Source organism: Spea bombifrons, chromosome 1 (genome assembly GCF_027358695.1).
Source record: "Spea bombifrons isolate aSpeBom1 chromosome 1, aSpeBom1.2.pri, whole genome shotgun sequence".
NCBI lineage: Eukaryota > Metazoa > Chordata > Amphibia > Anura > Pelobatidae > Spea > Spea bombifrons.
This window is the reverse complement of record NC_071087.1, coordinates 124,987,247-125,014,857: the sequence shown is the minus strand read 5'-3', so window position 1 is coordinate 125,014,857 and position 27,611 is coordinate 124,987,247. Positions and strand designations below refer to the sequence as shown.

The 27,611-nt window shown below is 41.0% G+C and overlaps 1 protein-coding gene across 1 annotated transcript; it reads right to left on the bottom strand.

Moving 5' to 3' along the window:
* Positions 1-238: 238 nt before the first annotated feature.
* On the bottom strand, positions 239-27,506 carry MPHOSPH9 (M-phase phosphoprotein 9). Its single transcript, XM_053472234.1, has 24 exons — positions 27,409-27,506; positions 21,424-21,539; positions 20,269-20,389; positions 19,295-19,384; positions 17,933-18,420; positions 17,679-17,805; positions 17,171-17,255; positions 15,981-16,075; positions 12,083-12,199; positions 11,009-11,439; positions 10,292-10,447; positions 9,721-9,808; positions 8,303-8,518; positions 7,732-7,779; positions 7,293-7,357; positions 6,327-6,428; positions 5,526-5,687; positions 4,792-4,964; positions 3,616-3,780; positions 2,900-3,014; positions 2,237-2,325; positions 1,724-1,863; positions 1,199-1,267; positions 239-474 (listed from the first exon to the last, which is right to left on the bottom strand). The coding sequence occupies exons 1-24, from the start codon at positions 27,424-27,426 to the stop codon at positions 373-375; spliced, it is 3,378 nt and encodes a 1,125-aa protein (XP_053328209.1). The 5' UTR covers positions 27,427-27,506; the 3' UTR covers positions 239-372.
* Between the last annotated feature and the right edge of the window lie 105 nt (positions 27,507-27,611).

Sequence of the window (27,611 nt, the reverse complement as noted above, 5' to 3'; positions counted from 1 at the left end):
ACGTGGAATGGATTAGTATACACCAGAAGTAAACACTTTTAAATAGTATAGAAAATCATGTGTCACAAACTTTCATTTAACAAAGAGTTTCCAAGTGGAAGCACTAAGGAAGACGAGACGCTGGTATATATACACCTTTAAATGTAGGAGTAACGCTGCCTACGTTTTAAAAACATGGCTCTTCAAATAGTAAAATATACAATTTGTAGGCATCTTCCAGTTCCGTGTAACAAAAATAAATTCCATGAAACTCTTATGTGGAAAAGGTATACAAGCGTATTATTATTATTTGGAAGTACACCGCTCCGGAACTGCTAGAGCGGACTATTTCTGTAAACGTAGCCTGTGCGGGCTTTTCCTTCATGGGTGGCTTTAAATGTTTGCTGAAGTTGGCAAGATGTGATGTTTTTTCAGGGTCATCCTCAAAGATCCCAGATCCCGATTGATTTTCTCAAGACGGTCTTCCAATTTTTCCTGATTAGAAAGGAGATAGAATCAACAAAAACAGTACCCAGACGTGGCTAATCCTGCAATTTCACCCAGTGAATTTGTGAATCAAATATTTCTAGATAGATGCCATTACAAACCCTGATGTGACCAATGTCTAAATAGTAAGGACTGTGGGGTCCATCCAGCATTAGGAGCGTTGTTGTCCTATACAATATGAAGGTCCAACAGCAGTAACTTTATGCTGGCCTTGAATAGTCTATAGTTTATAGATTTCTTTATGGCCATTGAAATATGCATTATACAGGGCCTCCACAGTGAAGAAACCCACCCGTTTTGGCTCTTCATAATGAGCTGTAAAGTCCTTTTAGTGAATAATCCCCCATGTCCCTTTCCGTCTCCATGGAATTCTTACACACCGGGCAAATAGGAGCTTTACTTTGATTGTAGATTCCAGAATCTGTTTCACTTAGGGGACATATGTTGCTCTTGCCAATAAAGGGAGGTGAAAGGATAACCACCGTTGCGATTGTATTAGCCGGGTCAGTAGTGGGTTTACGTTGGGCACTACCCTAGATTTCTGACCTTCCAAACCAGCACAACGAGTAGTGTCCCCAGCAATGTGTCCGTTCCTGCCCCAGACCTACTGTCTTAGACCTGGACCTCTGGGTAAGGTTCACCAATGGATTATTTTGAAATGGCAAAATGTTTGCTAGGAAAAAAAAGAAAAGGAAAGAAAGAAAAGAGATACCTTCTTTGCTCTCATTTGCAGGCTCAATCTATGACCAGCACCAGGCATCCGGCTCAGCGCAGCTTCTATCTGTTGGCAGGAGCATATGACATTAGAACTATTGCCTACACAACTTTCTGCATTCGTTACAATGGCCTACAGCCTACGCTTTTTGTTTTCAGCCGGTGTGGTTGAAGACATTGGGTTTAGAGCCAGGAGTACATTACCTCTCAGTAAGCATGAGACTACAAGCCACGATTACTACTAATCCACGAACCACATAATATCTTCGAGCTAAAAGGCAATGCATTTCAAGCTATGATGGTCAATAGAGGCCACTTCACAAGGTAAGGTGCCTTCTCAGACATGACATTCATATATTAGACTCCACTACCACACATAGAATAATGTATGTAGTCACTGGTCATGCCGGCTAGCTATGTGGCATCACTGTTTTTGAAGGCTTATAAGCTATAGTATAGTGTCAAACATATTGTTTTCATACAGTATAAAACATCTAATGACAGAGATTTCATGGAAGGTTACCTGTTGCTTTTCCTCGGTTAGGTCATCAAAAAGTCTTTCTACATCTGCTACATTCTTCACCCTCTCGTTGTAGGTGAGTTCTGTTTCATATGGCGGTACTAAAATAGGAAGCTGAGACTCGCTTCTACTCCTCTGTATCCCTGGAAAAGCAGACCCCGAATCTTATGCACCACCCAGTATTGCAATAACACAAATGACTTCTTAAAATAGACTTTTTAGGTTCAAATGCGCATTTTTGAAGTGGGTGGTAGGTTGGAACATTTTTATATTTAGATACAGGGAAGCTCTGTCTCCATGAATTGCAAATGGTTATGCAATAGCCAGGAGAAGAAACGTTGAATCAATCAATGTTTGTGCAATCAACAATGACATTAATATTCGTTAAAATGCAAGGTAAAAATGTGACAACTAATATGAGGGGGGAGTAAAGGTAGCTGAGATGGCTTGGTCTTTCATTGTATAAAATGTGGGCATGGATCAAGGAATAGAACTTTCCCAATAAGACTGCAATACCTTCTGGGTCATCCAGGGACATGAACTGAAGCCTCTTCCTTGGGCTGGGATCCTTAGATGTAGATGGACCATCCCAGGCCCCACCAAACCTTTAAAGAAATAAATCAGAGAGAGGTGATGTGTAAGCAGTTTGAAATTGGGAGCGATCACTCCAGTGAGAGAAACCATTCCAGGCCCTGTTTTATTCTACATGATCTATGTTCTAAGGTAAAGTAGAATATAACCAAGGCACTGGGGCATTGTCTTTTACTTGAGTGGAATCCGCTCCCCAAACTTCTACAACTGAATGAAACGCCTTGGACTGTAATCTGCACAATATTAGAATTATAAAGAAGAAAGCACTTGTGACTAATAAAGCTCACTGAAGAACAATTAATGAATCTTAGAATTCTGTCCCCAATATTAATGATACACAGAGTGGCTTGAGAAAGACCTGTGTGTCGAAACGTTGCCTGCGTGAAATAAACTCACCTTATCATTTGGGTGCTGAGCCTCTGCTTCTTTATTTTGGCCCAATATTTATGAGGTACTTAGACGTAGTGATGCGCTTAGCAATATATGGCTATATAACAGTGTGATGGAAACCCCAATATTTGTTTTTTTTTTTGGTATTCGCTGGGTATGCACTGAATTATTGCTTTGTTTTAAATAGGAGATGTTTACCTTGTCATTGGGTTTTCCTCATTACATTGACTGAAGCCTGGGGATAGGTTTTCTCTTGGAGAGCGTTTTGGACTGTACTTCACACAGACAGGCATTATCATCAATTCCCGCTTAGCTGCAAAACAAAATTAGACGTCAGCGACAGTAAACAGACAAAAACAAATTCAACTCGGATAACTGTACTGGATCCACATTGTGTGTGTGTGTGTGTATATACACAACGTAAAGATGACCCCCCAAAATTTTGATTATTAATTTAGGAAAAAACTGGAAAAGCCTAAATATAAGACTACCCCCTATATGCCACTCTGATATTCCTTTTAACCCCCTATATGCCACTGCCTCCCTGATATTCCTTTTAACCCCTTGTATGTTGTATGTTGTATGTTACTCTGCCTCCCTGATATTCTTTTTTTTAACCCCCTATATGCCACCCTGCCTCCTGAAAGCCCTTATAGCCCCCCCTCCCATATGCCACTCTCACCCTCGTCCGACTTACCAGTGCTTCCCTAGACTTCTCCCCGCGCTCCAGAAATTGGTGTCTAGTGCTGCCAGCACTTCCGTCGGGGCTTCTATGAATGAGCACTGGAAGGTCATGTGACGCCGGTGCCATGTCATAGAAGCCCCAGAGGAAGTACCAGCAGCAGAAGTCAAATCTCCCAGATTAAACAAATGTGTCCTTTAATCTGAATCTGGAATTGCTATTTTGTTCTTACTTGGAGTGGTGACAGGTGTTGGCTTCCTGTTTGAAGGTGGGACAGATGACGACCTTGGGCCAGAAGGAGAATTCATTCGCCTATGACCATCTTTTTGTTTTTCTGGTGATGCAAAAGAACTCCAAGAGTCATTGAACCCAATTGTTTGTCGCCTACCAGGCAATTCTGCAACATACAAGTGTCAAAATGTAACATTCCACGAAGGTAACAAAATGTTAGGTTTAAATTTCAATCACGCAGGCAGAAACATACAGTGCACACGCAACTAACAGATATACCATATTGGCTCGAATATAGGCCGCACTCCCCCCCTCCACTTTAGGTCTTTAAAGTGGGGGTGCGGCCTATATTCGGGGTCTAGCGCCCGACGCCCGGGCAGGCAGCGGGGTTAGGATACAGATCCCCCGCAGCGGTGCAGGGGACCTGCATCCTACTCTCCGATACGCTCAGACAGCCTCCCCTGCCAGCACTTTCCACGGGGGGAGTGCCGGCACGGGAGATTGTCCAAGCGCATTGCGCAGACGTAGCCCCCCCACACCAGACTTACCGGTGCAGACTCCACGGGGTCTTGCAGGGCCGGCGGGGGACATCTACACATAACACTTCAACTTCCGGTGCCGGCACTTCCGCCGTGGGAAGCACCGGCAAGGAAGATTGTTCGCGCAGACGTTCACCTGCAGCGGCGATGCGAGCAGAAACAACCTCCGCTGCCGGCACGTCTGCTCGATGTGCTTTAAAATCTCCCTTGCCGTGAATTCCCACGGGGGGAGTCCCGGCAAGGGAGATTTGTAAAGCAGATCTTGCAGTGGCAGTATATCTCGGGGGGGGGCAGAAACCTTTTTCATTAAAAAAGCACCTAACTTTTAGGGTGCGGCCTATATGCGGGTGCGGCCTATATCCGAGCCAATACGGTATATATCTTTATGTCAGGCCAGTTTCCAAGCATTTAAACAATGGCTAAAAGTAAAAGAAGAATATTAGCTGCATTTTAACGTAAAGCACAGCTAATGGATTTTACCAGCTCTTGACTCTAGCCATGGCTGAAAAAAGGACAATTTCCGTGGTGGCAAGTAGTTACATCCAAGCGTAAAATGGATTTCTCTGCCAAGCAATTAGTCAATAGCTTACTAACTGGAAAAGAAAGCATAGAGATTATGCATGGAGCAGTTCACTTACGAAAACCTGCGTTCTGTTTCTCAGTTGGCGTTCCCCAACTTTTTATTACTTTTCCTTCTTCAAAATCTTTCAGTGCTTTTAGAATTGGACTTTTATGACTTTCACTGTCTTTCCCCACAGCTTTTCCTGGGAAGGTATCAAACGGTGCATTCTTATCGGGAGGAGAACTGTACCTTCAACAAAAACATGACTTAATCGGTAAGTTAAGTAAAAATATAATATTAATTTATTACAATGAATGAGTGACAGAAACATATATTGTGACAGCAGACTGAAACACATTGTCCTAGTGAATGCACAAATTTGGAATCCTCATATCTATTAGTTGTCCAAACTATTTCTGCAAGCTTCGTATGCTTGTTCAATAAGATTTATTTTTCTATAACATAAATAAGCCCTATACTGACCGGTTATACACGTCCCGTTTCAGAGGCCTTCATGCAGTGAGTTGCAGAAGTACTTTCCCCTTCCGTACTGTTAATGTTAAATCACCGAACCAAAACGTCACAATGATAGACGAGCGAAAAGTGAAACAAATCTTGTTTTGACCAATAATGTCTGATTTAGAATTTAATATTTAAGCCTTTGCTACCCTTTCTGTAGTGCAAAGGACTTCCCGCGCATGCACACACACCCACAGACACACATGCACTTCTGCTGAGGTACACCAGGTAAATGAAGGGGGGGGTTCTCAGGGAAGAAATCTAGGGTCTGAAGCTGCATTTTCGTCGTACCTGTTGGGCAAGTATGTGTTGTTCTTTGTGTTTTCCACGTCACAGTTCTTGTTATCTAGCGGTTGTCCAGTGAACATAGAGCACTCAGAACCAGGTGCAAGACATTTTCGCTTGGCCACATCCAGCGAACGTAGATTATGGACTGCGTTAACCATTTCGGATCTATATAAACATGTGAGAGGACTCTTCTCAGTAACCAAAAGATTGGTATACCATTTCACATGTAAATGGACCTTAATGTATACATTATAATGTTTGCCATATGGCGAGGTAGTTGTCAATAAATAATTTAAGGTTAAATTACAGATTATGTTTTGCCCCCAGCACATATGTGTTCTATGGACTTCTTTTGTGGTCATTACCATGAGGTAGAGATAATACCAAACAGCAAAGAATTACAGTTAACAGTCAGGGGCAGCACATATAAAATGATCATGAACATAAACGTGCAATAATTATTCAATACAAATTATTGGAAGATTATTCTCAAGATTTCAGATCCATTACAATTTTAGTTTTGCAAATACTCATTCATTTTTAGCAACGATTTTTATTTATTTATTTTTTTATCAGTGAAGGATTTGTTTGGTCATCCACAGAGAAAAAAACTGACATGAAATAGTTTTTTTTGGCTTTGCTAAACAACCCTTCTGCAAAAAAAAGACCTTTCCTTTTAAAATATTCTGTGATTTTCTGAATTTAATTTTACATTTGTTTTCACCCTCTCCTTGTCTTAACGAAGGTACAAAATGATCCTCTGCACAAAATTTAGAGGATTTCCCCCCCAAAAAAAACCCTTACTTGACACTGGACTGTAATAAATGGCTTTCAGAAATGTGGCGAAGTTTCACAGTGTTCTCATGTTCCAGTTGTTTGATCTGTGCTTCCAGTTTTAAAATCAATCTGTTCAAGATAAAAAACAGAACACGTCATTGTAAATTCCATGCTCCCTTGTTTTTTGTGGCAAGTCTGTAAAAAACAACATATGAGTGTAGAACTGCTTTACTGTATACAGCAACCTATGTAAAGCTCAAAGAAAAGTATTCGTTTTCTACAAATTAAATATACACAAGCCACAACAATCACCATCACCTTCTTTATATAGTCTCCAACTTATATTTAATGAGTTAAAATTAAATAACTCAATATGTAAGCCATTGTAGTGAAAAGGGCTAGTTATTTAGAAAATAGTTTTGTATGAGGTGGGAAGTACTCCCGGCGAGCTTCAGCTGTTTGTAAAGTTATTCAGATTTTCGTGTTATAATCCCTGTTGTGGATAGCAGTGAATTATTTAGGAGGATATACCTTACAAGCAGTTGGTGAGAAATCATGGAAAGAAGGGGAAACATATTAGCGACGTGCAAAATCCTAGTAAGTTAGGTTAGTTTAGTGAGACGGCCAAGGACTGACCCTTGATGGACGGTGTTGGAAAAGGGAAGAGAAACGCATCAGATATACTAAATCCTCATATAAATCCTTTAAATGTGTCACAAGACATGGCATGGTATTGAACACAGGGTCAAACTCATAAAATAGATTTACCAAAATAGGATTTGGCAGAAAGTTATTGGATATAATTGTCAGAGTTGCTTCGGAAGAACATCTGGGTCTTAAGAACCAAAGTAAAAAGTGTCGAGGAGGTCAGTGGAAAACAGAAAGCTAGACAGGCAGTTTTACTTAACCTACTCTGCTAGAGCATAGTTTGTCTTTTGTTACATGCAACAGACACGAATAATGCAAAAGAAAGACACTTTACTTCTAGATTACCTTTTAAGTTCCTTATTTTCATCGTGTGCCTCACAAAGTTTATTTTCGGCACTGCAGAGAGTATCCTACAACCATACAAAAGGTAAAATACATTTTAGCAAATTAAGGTAACCAATGCTTCATTGTTGCCAGCGGCAACACAATAGAGGTTATGTATACGATGTGGCCACGAGAAAAGTGATTTTACGTCCATAGCAGGCAGTAAGAATGTCCCTGTTATGGCCTTACCAGCTATACCTAATCCACAACACTAAGCAAACTTCAGTAACGAGACCAGCCACCAAGCCATATGATTAGCAGATCTTACAGTATTTCATCTTTATTGTCACGGTGCAGATAGAGAATGTTATGCATGTTATTTTCTGTGGCCTCCACCATGACAAATAAATACACTTTAGAAATGAGCAATATTAGTACAGTAGAAAAATGCACTCCTTACTTTTACTCTTTCGTGCTCCTTTCCCAGAGATTGATATTCCGAAAGAAGCTGGAAAACAGAGCAAGTCATGATATTTTATTTAATCAGAGTCCAAAGATGGTTACACGGCATCATGACTGCTGATTTTAATACTTTTCTGGGAACATTTTGTATATTGACTTCTTAGGGCAAGATTTGAGAACTATGGGAACAGCGGGCAGCGGGCAAATGATTCTATAGTCTATGAAGACTATATTGCCGTAACATCAGACATTTTTGAAATGTTACTGTGTTAGCTCTATATGTTTACGTAACCTGCAGAAAAAATATGAAATTAAAGCTTTTCTCAAGCTTATTTACCGGTACATTACATGCTTGTTAATGGTGTGACCTAGAGGGGAAACAAAGTGTTTTTAGGTTTTTTTTGCCTAAGAGGTGTACATTTTATCCTGAACCACAACTGTTTCAGTTCTCTACAACAAACACATTTAAAGCGTGAAGCCTACATCTGGCAACAGTGCTAAAAAATAAAGAATGCAGAGTGTGGACTGTTAAAAAGACATACATAAAGTTAATATTTTCTTTAACTTACATCTTGAAACCTTTTTTGCTCTTGCTTTATTCTTCCACCTTTATCATCTGACACTCTGAAAGCTTTTTCAAGAGCCTCTTCCAGTTCTTTTAACTTTGACTGCAACCTGCTAATTGCGTTCTCCTTCTCTTTATTACTCGTTCTCATTCCCTCCACTTGTTCTTGTAGGACTTTGGCATTATCGTTTGCAGTCTTGCAACGCTCTCTCCATTCGTGCTAGAAGAAGAGCAGTCATAGATTGATATCATATCAGATATAGTTCCACCATTCCTTAAGAATGAACAATAACAATAATGACACAAGTTTTATTCATTTCAATTCATCAGAAACCCAAAACCTTTTATGCATACTGGCCAAGAAAGAAAACATTTTTTTCTGAAAATGGTTCTCTTAGCAACAATTATTCCATATCATTAAAATTCCTATCTGTATTTTAGGGAAATTACATACACTCTTAATCTTCTCCAAAACATAATTTGGTTCGGAGTAATATACGAAATAATAACCAAAATGCACATCTCTTAATTCACTCCCTATGCCAAAGATTATGCAAGAGGTAAAAAAAAGCAGCATATGACAAAATATCACAATTTAGCATAATACAGATATTGGAAAATATTGCAAAATGGAAAGCATTAAGAACCGGTAGCTCTGTTTGATGACAGAGGTGTGTATAATATTATACGGTCGTTTTAGTATATCCATTGTGCTTTCAAGATGTCCCAAAAATAATTTCAGCTTTACTTGGGTACAATATACGGAGTCCGTGTACCTTCTCTGGCTGGAGGCAGGTGAGGTCCTGCAAGAGCTTACACAGGGCAAAGGAGATTTCCTAAAGTAAAAATGACGGTGCTTTTTATTTCTTAAAGTAAAAGTTTCTGGTTGAACGTATTGGATCAATAAGGGGTTATTTCCTGAAAACACTATTTTACTTTCAAAATGTGATTCATGATATAATGAAACATCACCATTGGGACTATGAGTTCTAAGACATCAAAGCAAAATTCTCCCATATCGCTGTTTGAGAGAACTCTTCTGAACCAACATATTATGCAATTAAGATCCAAATATTACTACTTTTTGGTTATTATAGTATTCATTATTTAGCAATGTAGATAGTGTAGAAATGACTATTACTATACTACGTATCCCAGTGAATGTTCTAAAGGTGGGGAAATCAATGGAAACATTCAGATGACGAGGATAGCCCCACTTTAAAGAGTTTGTCCTAGAAGTACTCACAAAAAAACTAAAAAAAAATCCTCATTTTATTATGGGAGTTATAATTCGTTACTAGACTGTACACATCATACGTAATTGAAAGGCATACTGTATATACAAAATATCAAGCATTCATATTATGCAGTAGAAGATATGTTACCAACAAAACAAACTACACACTCATCCAGCATTCTTACCAACAATGTTTCGAGTTCATTGTTCTTGTTCTCAAGTATCCGTATCCTTTTGCTCGCCTCCGTCACAGCTCCTTCCATGTGGGCACATCTATAAAAGTAAATCAAATAACACGCAAGTAAATGGGACGTGCACGCTAAAGTGGGATTTGTGCATCCATGACTGAGGTTCAGAGACACAATTTCTGATAGAAAACCCAATATTAATATGTTTGTTGAAGTCCTACATATGGCAAGTCAACAAGCCCATTCTAACCTCTAGTTATAAAAACAAAAAGCAACAGAATAGGTTGAGCAAGGACTTCATTCTGTGGAGCATCTCGGCTACGGCTACCCTACGCATGACCTAGGACATCACACCAACTAAGCACCAGGAGATGTCGTCATGTCCCGGCACTGCTTTTTAAAGACACAGCACACAGTAAGTTCACTATGGCTGTGCTGTTTCGAACTAGGCTATGCTACTTGTCTAAACATTACATTAGTGAGGGAATGATTAGTTGTTTTTACTGAAGCTTTCAATTAAATGAATTAAAAAAAAAAAAAACACTGTACAAATATGCGTGTCCACTACCTCTCAGACAGACTTGTGATTTTCTTGTGCTCTTCGGTGGGAATAGAGCTATTATTGGCTAGGATCTGTTGCTTTAAGTTGCTGATTTCCGATTCATAGTAGTCACGCAAGTCGGATATGTGCCGCGCATGTTTTTCCCTCAAACTTCGTCTGATGCTAGAAAAACAAATTGTAGTTAGGCACATGTTACTTAAACTATAAAAAGCTTTTAATGGAGTAGTTGCGGATGGGATGGCATCGACCAGCTTGTCTAGCTCTGTAGCCAGGAACACTATGCTAAGAGGTCAGATACTAAAGACATACAGTTATACAATCTATCAATGGGCAAAAAAATGTCATACGCAAAGGTTTACATATAGCCACATACATATACACATGCATTGCATGCTTGGTTTTTCTAGTTTTTTTCATATTCTAAAAATGCCTTTAAAACATCTAGGAGATGTTAACATCTGTTAAGAGCCAACATTACGACTAGAGGGGGCCTCTTCTCCTTTTGTACCAGTTTGTTATCATGTGTGATTTAAAATTATTTTATTGACGAGATCGGGGGCTTTCAGGGTGGTATGGCCGCAGGTAGGTGACAGGTAGGTGAGAGCCAGGCTCCTTATTAATGTTAACGCTGGTACGGCTTTACCTTTCCTATTTTTTTTCCACATACACATATAAAACTTTGGTATTTTATTTACATCCCATAATCGAGGCAAATACACTTACTTAGACAGAGTTAAAGGATGAACTTGATTGGACTCGGACATAGTCTCGTCTGTAAATGGCAGAGGGGACTGAGGCATTGAGGATGGTGTCAAACTGTTGACGTCATCTTCGGTACAGAGCATTCTCTCATCACCGCTTCTGGGAGAGAGCTCCAAACTGTGATTTGCTCTATTTTGGTATCTGCCGATTTCCCAGCGCTGTTCATCTATCAACGGGCTACCCGGAAAACTATTCAGGGATTCCGCCAACAAAGATGGAGCAGAGGCTGATGTAGAGACAGTTGTTGAATCATAGTGGTTAAAAGGAGCATTCTCCAAAAAAGAGTCTGGAGTTAGCGAGACGTTGCTATTCTCTCCGCTAGGATTTCTGCCCGTATGAAATTGTGGGCTACGGTGCGGCTTTCGGTGTAGAGTTGGGTCTAATGTCAGCACCTGAAGAGGAAAAGAAAATGTTAAGACCATTTGCATTTTACTGATATGCTACACACACCCTGCTTGAAAACATAACATCTTGTCTTATCTCGCAGTTCCAGACCTATGAACATACTGATAACACTTAAAGTTGGTTCTGCACTGCAATGTCTGGAAATACACCAATAAAGATGATTAGTTATGAACAGTTTTAATGCTGATCAAAACCTGAAGCATGCAACACACATACAATGATCACAGAAGACAAGTTAAAAACAGAAAACAAGCAAATGCATTATCTGCAATACCATAACTCACAAAGACAGAATTTGAGACCACACACATGTGAATCATACATATGTTATTCATCTTCAGTTTTGCTGACATGTTACTATTAACGGGACACTTCAGCTATGATATGCAGTTTAATGAATATGATAGGGGACAGGTCCTTTAAAACTATCCTGGTGACCGCTTGCAAATGCATGGGAGATTCTGCAGGCCCCGCTAGTTGCCATATACAGCCAACCACATCTCCTGACAACAGACAAAGGGGATCCTACAAGTATATGCTTTTAAATTACAAAAAGGCTGTTCAGGATACTCAGGTCCGAGGAATATGAAGACTGTACGGTGCTACTTCTGGCTCAGATATAAATCATACCTCTGGCGGGTGAGTGTATTCAGAAGGTGAGACTGGCTCCCAGCCAGGGAACTTGGAGGACTCCTTTTGCTTTCTTTTATACAGATCTGTCAGTGATGGAATGCTTGTCTCGCTTGCCTAGAAACGCGTTAAAAAAAATAATAATAATAATTTGTTTTCCAACAAAATAACAGGGATTTCAGCGATCACATGATCTGAACACTGCAGTCCAGATTATATCACAGGAAACATGTTTTATCTCTGTTTCAGAACAAGGTACCGCTACATAAACACAATAATGGCGTTTTACTGAAATGTCACAGTGTAAATCTTCCAAGACTAATTTGTGCCTAGTTTGTTTCTCACACTTTTTCAAACGATTGTCTATTTAACAAATTCATTTATAAATCAAAGCCATGTGAAGAAACTTACTTAGCCACCAGTCCTTTCATTATTATCATTTATTGATTTATATAGCACCATTATATGCCACAGCGCTGTACAATGGGTAAACAGGATATAAGTTAGTACATAACAAAACAATCTAGATAGCGAGGTTAGGAAAGTTGACTTGTGTAATAAAACATTATTGTACGCCTTGAGCAATTTACTTTCGCACTACCATGAGAGCAATATCTTTTTTCACCGTTGTGAAAACGTAAATTTGCTAATTTATCACTCTGCTATTATTGCCTTCAATGTTTAGGATGTGATCCCATGGAGGGGGAATGCTTGAAGGTGTTAAGCATATGTTGACAATTTGCACTCATTAGGAGATCATTCTGGGAAATGACTAATTGCTACAAATCAGAGAGTTTCTATTTCCTGAAACAATATTAACAACATCAAAACAAAACCCGCACTACCAGAATGCATATATCGAAACACCATGCCGTGTTTATGCATTTAGGCATCTCGTTTGATACCATCGGTCATATCATTGAACTACCCACCTTCCCCTTGGTCCAACAGTTCTCGACAATCAGTGGCAGGAAAGCGGTCCTATCAATTGAAGCCTAATAACCCCCCCCATGTGTACGGGGGGTTCGTTAGACTTCCCGCAACATTCACTGGGCCAGCGCTAGAGCTGATTGGCAGTAAGTATACCGCGTGCAAGGAGACGTGTACGGCCAAACATATCTCCTGCGAGGAAAACTGCTGGGGGCAGGCAAAGGGGCATACTAGGGAGATTTAAAGAAGCTTCTCAGCTATCACGTGCATTAAAGGGGCGCCACTTTAACATAACTGACTATTGCAACACATTTCCTTGGTAAGGGAAAATACATGAGCATCTCTCTACCATCTTTGGAAACAGGGCCGGCCTTTGGGGTGTGCGACCTGTGCGACCGCACAGGGCGCCACACTCCAGGGGGCGCCGCCGCGGGGTCCTACGCCACCGCAGCGCACCGCTGCCGCCAGCAGCGTACCTAGCGGGGGGGGGGGGGGGGCGGTCCGCATCGGGTGCCGCTCATCAGGGGAGCACCCGGCACCCCTCCAGAGACGGACAGTAATGTCCGCCGCTGGAGGAGCAGGCTCGCAAGGGAGCGGTATCGGAGGTCTTTAACAGACCTCCGGCTCCCTTGAGTGATTTTAAGCCGGTTCAAGGATCTCCCTTGAACCCGGCTTAAAATCACTCAAGGGAGTCGGAGGTCTGTTAAAGACCTCCGATACCGCTCCCTTGTGATCCGCGCGGCAACAGCTGCTGTGCGCCGGGGTTTGTTGTTAGATCCCGGCGCACAACACTGAAGCCGCGCCCACCGCTGTCCGTGCCCTCTGAACCAGGAAGAAGTCAGAAGAACTGAAGAAGAGAAGCGAAGAGAAGGAAAAGGAGCTGTAAGGAGAAAAGAGGAAAGGTAGGAAAGCATTCAGTGAGAGTGGATTGGTATGTGTGTGGATTGGTATGCGTGTGGATTGGTATACGTGTGGATTGGTATATGTGTGGATTGGTATGTGTGTGGATTGGTGTATGTGTGGATTAGTGTATGTGTGGATTGGTATGTGTGTGGATTGGTGTATGTGTGGATTGGTGTATGTGTGGATTGGTGTATGTGTGGATTGGTGTATGTGTGGATTGGTGTATATGTGTGGATTGGTATATGTGTGGATTGGTATGTGTGTGGATTGGTGTATATGTGTGGATTGGTGTATATGTGTGGATTGGTGTATATGTGTGGATTGGTATGTGTGTGGATTGGTGTATGTGTGGATTAGTGTATGTGTGGATTGGTATGTGTGTGGATTGGTATATGTGTGGATTGGTGTATGTGTGGATTGGTGTATGTGTGGATTGGTGTATGTGTGTGGATTGGTGTATGTGTGTGGATTGGTATATGTGTGGATTGGTATATGTGTGGATTGGTATATGTGTGGATTGGTATGTGTGTGGATTGGTATACGTGTGGATTGGTATACGTGTGGATTGGTATACGTGTGGATTAGTGTATGCGTGTGGATTAGTGTATGCGTGTGGATTGGTATGCGTGTGGATTGGTATGCGTGTGGATTGGTATGCGTGTGGATTGGTATGCGTGTGGATTGGTATGCGTGTGGATTGGTATGCGTGTGGATTGGTATGCGTGTGGATTGGTATACGTGTGGATTGGTATATGTGTGGATTGGTAAGTGTGTGAGAGTGATGGGTGTTATGCTGTACCATTTCCAATGTCTTTTTCATGATCTAATTATGCTCTAAAAGTACATCATAACTCCCATCACTCTATACTGTTCCATACAGTGGCAGAGCTGGGAGGCAGAGGCCTTGCACCCCCACCGCAGGACTCCTGAAAGGTAAGTGAACTTCAAAGAGGGAAAGGGTAGATAGTTAGGAGGGGGTAGATAGGGAGAAGGGAGTGAGACAGGGGAAAGGGGGTAGATAGGGAGAAGGGAGTGAGAAGGGGTAGATAGGGCAATCATACTCCTATCATGCCAAGTCTGCGAGTACATCCTGGAATCTGGGTATGCCTGGGCATGATAGGAATGTGATTGCTGTTAATTATATATATATATATATATATATATATATATATTATTGTTATTTAATTGTTTTGTCCTATTTTGGTGTGTTACTTACTTTAAATAAAAGTGTTAGATTTTTTTATGGTGTGGGGGGCGTCATATTCGGTTTTGGCCAGGTAAATGCTGCACTTTCGGTTTCAGTCCAGAATTCGTTTCGGTGCATCCCTACTACTAAGCCAGACAATGAAGTGGTAGGCCTACACCACATCAATGTTTGGCGTAGTATATAGTGATTGGGGTTTTGTTACAAGTTTTTATTCCTTTCTTTTTTTGGGATGGGGGGGCGCCAGAGGAGTAGTCCGCACAGGGCGCCAGAACACCTAAGGCCGGCTCTGTTTGGAAACATGTTTGTTTCATTGCTGTCACACAAAGAAGTGTCTTCTTAGCTTCGGGCAAATCACCAAACACAGCTATAATCAATGCAATTATTATTTCCATGGGGAAACACAGACCACATGAGGCCATATGACATGGAATCAAATCGTATTACAAAATAAAATACATAGTTCCTGTGATTACTTCACATGTCCTCTTTATATAATGACTGCCATGTGAAATGAAGATGATGCATTGTTAATTCTTTGAAATACTAAATCTTTTTATTTTTAAAGTCCGTACAAGCAAAGTCTGCTCTTTTCCAGCTGGTCAGGTTTCCCACTCAAGGAGAGGTTATGGCGTCCACCTCAAGAACGCTTTTGCTCATCAAAACATAGTATTCCTCGTCAGCAAAGTTTACATTATTTGTTAATGGTTTGTTTTATTTTTTAAATGAGCAATACTTAGGGATACTTCTGCAATTAAAACTACGACTCTAAGCCATCAATGTCACACTCCGTAACAAAAATATTAGCAGTACTGAATAAAGCTGCGCAGAAAGGATAAAAGTAACTTCAATAAGTACTACCTCGTTGTTCGTGAAAAACTTGGAAAGTCCAGTTCCAAAGTTGTCTGGCAAAGGATGGTACATCTCCTTCTCATCCAACAACCAGTATGTAAACCCTGTCACAACAGAATTCACCATCAGATACACATGAATAGGAAGAGAATGGAGAGGATTATTTGCGCTCATCAAGAATACCACAAGGAGGACAAATGACTGTGTTCAATACACTAATATACCGTATTTTTCGCTCCATAAGACGCAGTTTTTTTCCTCCCAAAGTAGGATGAAAAATCAGCCGCGTCTTATGGAGCGAAGATGCAGGCAGGGAGGGGGGGGGCAACGATATACCGTATTTATCGGCGTATAACACGCACTTTTTTAACTAAAATCCGGAGCTTAAACCCTACCTGCGTGTTATACGCCGATAAATCCGGGGTCGCAACTGAGGCGGCCGCCAGCAGAGGAGTCCTGGATTTCTGCCAGCCAGGGGGGCCCAAGGGGTGCCGAGCGGTTGCTGAAGACAACCGCTCGGCAACTCTCGGGCCCCCCTGCCTGACAGATACAGGAATCCTTTGCTGGCGGCCGCCGCCACCGCCGCCTGCCTCAGCGCTTCAACTCCTGTGTTGGAAGCGTTTGTCTCGGGTGCCGGCGCTTTACGCTGGGCGCCGGCATATGACGTCAGACGCCGGCGCTCAGCAGTGAAGCGCCGGCACCCGAGACAAACGCCTCACGCTTCCAACACAGGAGTTTAAGGTAAGTGACCGGGGCGGGGGGGGGGGGGAGATCCTGAGAAGGGGGGGTTAGGGAGTTAGAGGGGAGATCCTGAGAAGGGGGGGTTAGGGAGTTAGAGGGGAGATACTGAGAAGGGGGGGTTAGGGAGTTAGAGGGGAGATACTGAGAAGGGGGGTTAGGGAGGGAGGTCTTACTGTGTGTGTGTGTGTCTTACTGTGTTTGTGTGTGTGTGTCTTACTGTGTGTGTGTGTGTGTCTTACTGTGTGTGTGTGTGTCTTACTGTGTCTGTGTGTGTCTTACTGTGTCTGTGTGTGTCTTACTGTGTGTGTCTTACTGTGTTCATAGCTTATTCAGTTATTGTAATAAATATTTTAGCCCATTTTTTAGCTCAAAATATTTTTTCCTTTTTTTTCTCCTCTAAAATCTAGGTGCGTCTTATCAGCAGGTGCGTCTTATAGAGCGAAAAATACGGTACATACCGGATCCAGCAGAAACCAAGGAGTTTGAGCTCGCCGTGCGCTTATTGAGGTAAAATGTGTTTGACGGGCCATCTGTGGTTCCATCCTTAAAGAAGCAAAAATATTTTATATACACATATACCATTGCATTCCTTATTTTGGAAAGTCAATAGTGAAATAAGTAGTAATGTATACAATAGCGTGAGTATATGTATGCATTTACACTAAACAGACGACACAATACAAAACCGACCAGCAAGAAGATGACACGAGGAATAATACTGGAGAAAATGTAATGGATAATATTATGAAAGGAAGAGGGTTCACAGTTATAGTTAGGATTACATTAGAAGATTATGACGATAGATGCATTGTTTAAATATGCATATGTTCAATAGAGCAATACATTAAAATACTTTTGATGGTAACACACGAAGCATTGCTGTAATCATAACACTAAAACACGTCTCCAGCAAAGGACGAGGAAATAACACACAATGCAAATGATTTGGAAAAGCCTAGAACTTACTAGCGTCAATGCCTCAGCCTGTACTTGAGAATTTGCTTGAGAATGGTGGACAGCGGCTAGATCCATTTGGTTATTCTTCTTCTGTTGGTTTTGTTTGAGCTTCTGAGCCCAGGTTGTCAAAGATTTGCTAAAGAATGTTAAAAAAAACCAAAACTAATAAATATACCAACATAGCAAGGTTACAGGTGCATTATCATACTAAACGACTACACGTGGCATGCTATATGTTATTTGTGGGCATTCCCACCACATACCTGTTTGGTCTGTCATTTTTACTGGCCATATTTTTTTCATTGGGTAAACAGGGTACTATATTCTCTGACGCAGTAATAACCTCTGTTGTGTTTTCCGACCCATGTATAAAATGTCTTTCACTTTCCAGAGGAGCCTGAATCAAAGTGTGATGCGTCACAGATTCAGTCCTGCTTGCTGTAGGAAGCCTGCTCCCCGTCGAGGTATTCTGACTGTAGGCGCTTAAACATGCACTTGGCTCAGAAGCAGAATGAGTTCCATAACCACTACTTAAAGATGTGTTCTCCTGGAAATGTTCTTGTGTGAGAAAAGCTTTCTGTTGTCTATCAAGTCCACCATGCAGAGAGAATGAACTGGAGCTGGCGTCTCTCTTTCCATGCCCCCCAGGATCATTACTTGCCATTGATAAAACAGCATCCCCTGTACAAGACTTCCAAAGACATTCACCACCACGTAACTGAATGAAATTCTTAATTTCATCGCGTATGACCTGTGAATAAAAATTCACTGACATAAGGAATATGAAAGGACAGAGTAGCAGCCCAATCTTTACATGAGACACTAAAATATAATAGTTGCTAAGCTGTACCAAAAAATATTAAGAAATTGTTAAAATCAGAGAACTACATTGTTTTTACAAAAAGGCAAAACTGTAAAATATATTATACTGATGGCAATAATCCAAGCACTGAAGCGCTGCTTTGCGGAGTCACAGAGATTAACACTTTTAAACTCCAGGGGTATCAAACGCTGTCATTTATCAACAAAGGAAAAAAAGAGCACCTGTGTTAGAATGACTAAGTGCTTAATAACTTTTCCTGTTATGTCTTTAACATGCTATATTAATCCCCAAAGAGAGGAAATAGTTGTTGTTCTTCTAAGCTGCCTTTGGAAAAGGGCAAAAGTGAAATAAAGATTTCCTAAATGGCTCAAGTATAAATGATAAAGTAATTGTGTTTGACAAGCCACTGCAATGCCATCAAATAAAAACAGATGATGTAAAGTGACATGTAAGAGAGCAAGCGTTACTTCCAGCAATAGGAATTATAGTAGTCTAATTCATTTATTTTTACAGCAGAATGTCTGCACTTTAATACCTGAAATGCAGTATCATACCATTTACAACAACAAAAATAGTATCAGGTTAGATGTGCATTGAAATAATGCGCAAATACATTCCAAAACACATGCAGAAACATGAAATACAAGCTTATGGACTGGAAAACATAGAACTAGTGTTCAGTTTATACCCTTAAGATCCATTAAATCCATGCTGAGATACATGCAGGCAGCATGGTATTCCTCAAACTATCCGGGAAGAAATGGATTCCCGACAAAGCCTGTAACATGAGTCAGACCCTCACCTGTATCTGGCTATTAAACTGTTCCTGTTGGGCAGCCATCTGGTCCTGGCATTGCTTTTCCACCAATTGGAACAACTTTAACCAACGGTCCTAAAACAAAGGCAACGAGTGACATCAGATAGCTATAGTGCATGCTGACAAAGAGAAATTGGAAGCAGATTGTATATTCTTTGTCTAGAATGCGGGTTAAACGGTATGGCTTTCCGAAAAGCCCTGGGCTTTTGGTAGTGAATGTGTTATTATTATCATTATTATTTTTAATAATATTCAAGTCCGAGATCTTCTATTGTTGGTGTCAAACTAATCTCTAGGCAATATACCTCACTAAATATAAGAAGATGCATTCATATTTGCGCTAGATGATTACATCTATGTTTAGAATCCTACCATGTTAGCTGTACAAAGAAAAGTAGGGCAAATTTGTAACAAACATCCAAAACACTAAATCCGCATGGGCATAAAAGTACGCTCCAGCCATCACATGCACGATAGTGGAGAGGTCCCTTTAAATTTAAGTGGTCTTCCAAGCAAATGCCTGCAGGTATAGTGCAGAATCCCTCCGTATGCGTTTGGCCTTTTCCTCACCCCCAGCTATTCATTTGTGCAGAAGGGGTGTTTGGTGAAAACACATCTCCTGGCGCATGATATACGGTACTTACCACCAGTCAGCTCCAGAGCCGGCTGGGCAAAATAATAATAATGGCTTTAAGCAGCCAATCAACGGTAAGAATCAACACAGCATGGAGGAGGCAGGGAGCTGCAGCTTATCCTTAAGGCAACTTTTTTTTTAAAGAATAAATATTAAAATACTTGAAGAGGTTGTAAGAGACAGTAGTGTGTCCCATTAAATTACTTAAAATAATAAAAATATAACAAGGTTCATACAAAAATATTGTGTTACTCATAGTGCAAAATACTTAAGATGTATCATTGTTCCCAGTGAAAGAGTTGAATAAATATTTATGAATTAATACCTCACAGTTCTCCCATGTCTTTTGATCAGTATACTCGGCGCTGCACAGCTCTGTCGTTAAGGTCCGTACATCAGGAGGCGAAGAATGCATCTCTGCGGTGGCTGCATCATTACACACGTCCCTACGATAAAGGCATATTTTCACACAAATTACACAATGATCTAGCACTGTACGTAAAGGTGATTGTTTTTTATTACCCCCCTGAGAATTGTGATGAAATAAAGTTATAGATATAACAAATACCATGTATATGGCAAGTTATTTTCCACATCAGTCCAGCAGGGGTTTGTGTAAAATGCGTGCTGAAATAGACTCATAAACATATGGCACATAATGTAACAACGCTGTTACAGGGATACTTTGTGGACGTGTCTCCTGTGACATCCCCTCTGTTTATGGATAGGTTATCCCATTTATTATGGGTGCCAAACCGAGGGTGTACTTTATTTTAGAATTATTAGTTTCTTGTTCTATGTCCTTTACAAAATGTAGAGATTCATAGATTTTGATGCACACGCACTTCACTTTGACCACCGCATGTCATTTTTATTTCTTTTCACAGTGGAAATTAGACGTGCTATTAAAATGGTGAGAATTAGATAAAGATTCACATGAGAAAGAAACATTGCAAGAATAATAATAGACGGGCATAAGCATTGCACATAAAACAGAAGTTGTGCAAAAGCAGTTGAAGGAACCCTCCATAGGAACAAAGTACCATAAAAAAGCTTTTGTGACAAATTACACCCTCCGCTAGAGCAAGAGACCAAACAGTCCAGGTTTTCTTGAAAGATGGCACTGAATTATTCATTGACCGAGTTAACCATTCCATTTGCTTAATCCACATTAGGATATCTATAACATCTTACCAACTGGGGACAAACGGCTGTCTCCATCTGGAGGATTTATTATCTGGGTAGATAACCAGTAAGGCTGGCTCAGGAATATCGGTTATAAGTATTTTTTTTATATATATATATATATATATATATATATATATATATATATATATATATATATATATATATATATATATATATATATATATAATTGCTCTGGTCCTAAAGGCATAGAAAAGCCCAGGTCCTTGAGGGATTAAATCAGATCTTATTTCGCTGGCAGTTTCCTTTATTGGTGTTTTCAAAATTAGCATACCGTTCACCGGAAGCAGCAGTCTTACGCTGGCCTTCAGGAGGCTCTGACACTTGCGGGTCTGCCTTAGTGGAGGTTGAAAAATCCATGCCTGGCTCTTGCTTATTATAAGTTATCACCTGAAATAATAAAATGGACAGTTGAAAGGCGTTTCAGTTTCATTGCATGTACTACACACTGTAAAGAGCAAAGCCAAGTCAATTGCTTGGATAGCCCTGTATACTGTAATGCATGATTAGGCCCATGAGAGTTGATGGAAGTCACCACATTGATTGAAATATGCCTTATGCAGGGCCAGCTCATCCCTTCCTGCTTAGACACTCCCTGGGGATAACAGTTAATTAAGCGAGCAGAAACCACAAGTCTCCTGCCAATTTCCAATTTAGCGAATAAACCCCAAGCACCATATCCACAATGTATTACGAAGGGCCAACACAAACTCTCTTGATGGTGGCTTCTCTCGTACCCCCAGACCCTGATGAACTGCAGCTTCCAGAAATTATTTAAACACGTATTTAATCACTAATGCATTTTTCTAATCAGTGTTCATAGTGCACACACTGCATCAATCCACACTTTAAATATTAACCTCCCTTTTTCAGAAGGCTCTTTAAGCTCAATAGATGCTAACATCTGGCGCTCAGAGCAGGATATGCCCCCACCGCCCCCTATGTCCAAAAGCTATAAATAGTACCCCCTCCCCCACATCCTTTAAAACATGTAAAACATCTCCACAGCAAACTGCATTGTTGTCTGGATCTTATTCAGAAAAAAAAAAACAATGATGCAATCAAGTAAGGGTGGAAAAATATGGCGCATGTAGGAACAATTTGGATTCAACCAGTCAAATCAAATTGCCAAAATAGCACATAACGTCTCAATAAAGTCCTGTCCCTGGTACTCTAGCCATTTGAAACCGTCGGGAGATAAAGGGCAGAATAAATGACAGATCACTTAAGGTTTCATTTCTGAACATTCTAGAGGGCTGAATGAATGTATTACAAAAGGTTTTATTGGTTGCTCTCAAAAACTAATTCTAAAGCCAAAAGTGGCGAGAGCAATACCAAAGCTCCCCTTTTAACATGTGGATCGCATCCCACAGGTCAAACACATGGTCTTTGGAGACTCTCGGTTCATCTAACAGAGCTTTCTGTTCCCCGGGATCCTGAACTCTTGGATGGGAAGCAAAACCACTCACTACCTGCTAATGTACAGGCATTTAATCAAGAGTTTGCTGGAAAGTTCCACCTCCATGGCTTTTCTATGCATCATCAGTACCTCCTACAGGAGAGGCTCACTGGGGTTTGCACTTCACAATGTATGGGAAGAAAGGGGATTTAAGGTGTTTAACTCTCCCGCATAACTCCCTCTTTAGCGAATAGACCCTTTTTAGAAGATGGACAGCCCTTATTCCAACCAGGGCCTGAGCTCTGGCTCCACACCAGTCTTGCTTTAGTTGACTGGACCAATAGCACACAGCACTAGAGAGCAGTGCTGTCCAACATGTGGCCCATGGGCTATCAAGGTGTGGCCTGCATGAGACCTGCTTTGGTGGACACAAGGGGACAACAGGGCAATTACCCCCTCCATACTCCGATAGACGGAGGCATGCTCCAGGAGTATGGGATAAAGTCCCGACACCCAGATTCACCTCTTTATCTAAATCCCAAGAGGTGGTGGGGTCACACAAAGTCACATTGTGTGACCCCGTGGCAGCTCGCCAGGCAAGCTGCACCAAAGACAAGCTAAGGTGTCGCAGGGCAAGTTGTGTGTATCTATGTATGTATTATGTTAGTGTGTGAACATGTGTATTTTGGTATATTAGTGTGTGCCAGCAAATACACCATTGAAAAACTTTTTAAACAGACAATGTTTGAACGTAGACTCTCAAGATCGACACAATGTACAATTTGTACAATCGCTTTTATTTATCTTAATTATTAATAGAAGGGAATTTTCTAAGTATTTCTTCCTCTTTTCCTGCCTGAAACCGATGTTGAGCTTAGTGAAGAAAGAGCTGGCCGTGACCTCTTCCAGGTGGTTATTTGATTGAGCGGTGTAACCGCGTTGTGTTTATTATTTTATTGTTAAGGGGACACACAGAAAGCAGTGAAGCTACATTGTGAATATATATATATATATATATATATATATATATATATATATATATTATACATAAATAAAATATAATAATAATATACATGTCCTATGTGTAGACAGTGTGCAAACACTATTTGTATCGTCTTTAAGGTGCCATATATTTTAAGGATGTATACACTTTTTGTAAAAGCGTAACGAAGCGCCTATTCACGGTTTTGTATACTGTTTTGAATGTTAGTCTGTGTGTCTGGATATACTAGTATGCGTGTGGATAAGTCAGTGTGTGAACATGTGTCTTTGGGTATGTATGTACAGTATCTCACAAAAGTACACCCCTCACATCTTTGTAAGTATTTCATTATATCTTTTCATGTGACAACACTGAAGAAATGATTCTCTGCAGTAGTGAGTGTACAGCCTGTATAACAGTGTAAATTTGCTGCCCCTCAAAATAACTTAACACACAGCAATTAATATCTAAACCTTGGCAACAAAGGTGAGTACACCCCTAAGTGGAAATGTCCAAATTGGGCCGGCCCAACGTGTCAATATTTTGTGTGGTCACCATTGCCTTAACCCTCTTGGGCATGGAGTTCACCAGAGCTTCACAGTCCTCTTCCACTCCTCCATGACGACATCACAGAGCTGGTGGATGTTAGAGACCTTGAGCTACCACACCTTCTTTTTGAGGATGCCCCACAGATGCTTAATAGGGTTTAGGTCTGGAGACATGCTTGGTCAGTCCATCACCTTTACCGTCAGCTTCTATAGTAAGGCAGTGGTCACCTCGGAGGTGTGTTTGGGGTCATTATCATGTTGGAATACTGCCCTGCGGCCAAGTCTCCAAAGGGAGGGGGTCATGCTCCCCTCAATAAACTGTAGCTCCCCAGTGCTGGCAGCACTCATGCAGGCCTAGACCATGACACTCCCACCACCATGCTTGACTGTAGGCAAGACACACTTGTCTTTGTACTCCTCACCTGGTTGACAGCATCTGAACCAAACGAGTTTATGTTGGTCTCATCAGACCACAGGACATGGTTCCAGTAAACCATACCCTTAGTCTGCTTGTCTTCAGCAAACTGTTTGCAGGCTTTCTTGTACATCATCTTTAGTAGAGGCTTTCTTCTGGGGCGACCATGCAGACCAATTTGATGCAGTGTGCGGCGTATGGTCTGAGTACTGACAGGCTGACCCACCCCTTCAACCTCTGCAGCAATGCTGGCAGGACTCATACGTCCATTTCCCAAATACGACCATGGCGAGGCCTGTTCTGAGTGGAACTTGTCCTGTGAAACCACTGCATGGTCTTGCCCACCGTGTTGCAGCTCAGTTTCAGGGTCTTGGCAATCTTCTTATAGCCTAGGCCATCTTTATGTAGAGCAACAATTCTTTTTTTTCAGATCCTCAGAGAGTTCTTTGCCATAAGGGGCCATGTTGAGCTTCCATAAAGCCAAAATAAAGAAGTAGAGGCTCAGCACTCAAACGGTAAGGTGAATTTTTTTCACACAGCCTGTGTGAAATAAACTCACCTTACCATTTGAGTGCTGAGCCTCTGCTTCTTTATTTTGGATTTATTGAAGGTGGTACCCTGGCTCGTGCACCATCTCACAGTGCTGTATTCCAACCTTTATTTCTATGTTGAACTTCCGGTGACCAGTATGAGAGAGTGTGAGAGATGACACCAAATTTAACACACCTGCCCCCCCCCCCATTCACACCTGAGACCTTGTAACACTAACAAGTCACATGACACCGGGGAGGGGAAATGCTAATTGCGCCCAATATGGACATTTCCACTTAGTGGTGTACTCACTTATGTTGCTAAGGTTTAGATATTAATGGCTGTGTGTCGAGTTATTTTGAGAGGACAGCAAATTTACACAAAGTTATACAGGCTGTACACTCACTACTTTACATTGTAGCAGAGTGTCATTTTATTATATCTTTTTATGTAACAACACTGAAGAAATATTTACAAAAATGTGAGGGGTGAAATCTATATCTGAAATATCTTACAGATACCATAGGCTATATTAATGTTCATAATGTTGACTATATTTGCATGCATAGATGACTTGTAACCAGACTGAATTTAAAAGATCAGATAGACCTCTAAATATAAAGAGACCTTTAGATGATCAGCAATAATTAATATCATATGCTGCTATTGTATTGTAAGTTATTGTCTTTTATATGTTTTTTGTAAGATTTATGTATTAAAATAAAATTTAAAAAAAAATGTGAGGGGTGTACTCACTTTTGTGAGATACTGTACGTGTGTGAACATGTGTCTTTTGGGTATGTATGTATGCGCGTGAACATGTGTTTGGGTATGTTTTATGTGTATGGGGGGGGTGAGAACACACACACATTTCTGAAGATATGGCCCACTGCAGAAAAAAACTTAGAACACCCCTGCTCTAGCGCATACTATTCTCAAACTGGGCTCCCAAAGACCACCTCAGTCTCCCCCGAAAGATAACAGTTCCTATTAATTATAATCCTCAAAGAATTCAACCAATAGGCTAGGGGTTGACACATACACACTTCTTCAAAGGACTAGTGAAACCTACAAAATTTGACAGAAGATTTGAACAATAGTCTACCCTTCATGAGGTTCAGTCCATGGCCTGTCAGATTCAGGATGGCCTGTTTGAACCCCTTCACTGTATTACCCTCTACTACTTATGAAGAGAGGCAGTTCTACTCATCTACCACCCACTAACATTTTAGTCTAGGAGCAACATTTCAATTGGAAATGTAACAAATCTCGTGAGACCACCTGACAAAAACAGATGGAAGAATAGCATTGTCGAAATTGCCTGGATGCTGTAGCATAAACATGAATCCTTTGTTCATATAGTGTACATGTCAGGAACATATAATCGTCACATGACAACACAGCAGACACCACAAACACCTTGACTAGACATTCAGAGAATTGCATAAAATAATACGCTAAGGATTACATGCTTTACTTACTGTACTGCAACGCCCTGTCTATGTAAGTATACTGAAAACAATATTGTCATGGTGGTAAAACGGGAGTTATCAGTTGCAACCATTTAATGCAGGATATATATATATATACATACATGTATGTATGTATGTATGTATGTATGTATGTATGTATATAACTCTGCACTGGCATTAAGATTAGGCCTCTGCCCTTATCGCTATAGCTCACAAACGCTGAACGTTCAAATGCCGAACAGTGTCTCTCGAGGAATGTTCAAACGATGGCTCCACCTCACTTTTCCCCCATTGGGCAGAGGAAGCCCAGTTTCTAGAACGACAGATAGCCAGAGTTTTGATTGGTCATCCTGGTATATTTCCTGGTTACCCCAAAATTCTATTTTGACAGGTTTTTTTCTTTGCGGCTACTGGCGGGAAAAACATACGTCATGTGGAGGGGGCAAGATGGTAAACACATAGATACCCCCTCAGGCAAGCATGTCACCAATTACACATCAACGTATAGCGTACACTGGTAAAAAGCTAGGCGGCCGAAAAACTACGCGTTGGTATTAATGAATAAAATAGAGCAAAATAAGTTAGCTACGTGATTTGACCAATGCGCAGCTCGGAACGGTTGTTTCTACGCGAATACAATCTCCATTAACCCCTACGCCCATTGTAGGAGGTGATGTCCTCAGCCTTTCCTCAGCATCAAATCAAGCAGCTTGTAGACTCATTGTGTGGCAAAATAAACACGCAATGGTCCAGTTAACCGGTTTGTACCCACAAACCGTCCTCTGAGAATAAGCCCCCGGACTACTGCCAATTATGACAAGCGGGTCAGCTTGTAAATAACATTCAATAACCTCAAACGATCTATCAAGCTCTTTGCGACGGCACCACTGTTAGTATGCCCCTGCCGCTTACCTGGTTGTCCCCCGCCATATCGCGGTGTCGCACAGTTGGCCATAAAGCCACCTGGGTTATTTAACCTGGAGTGATCCTGTCGTGTCTATATTGTCACTCTACCTATAAAGTTAGGAGAAGTAGAAAAAAAAAGCCTCCGTGGCAGACTAACGGGAAGAATACACAGGCTGCAACCAATGGGCTGTCTCGAGAATTCAAAAGCA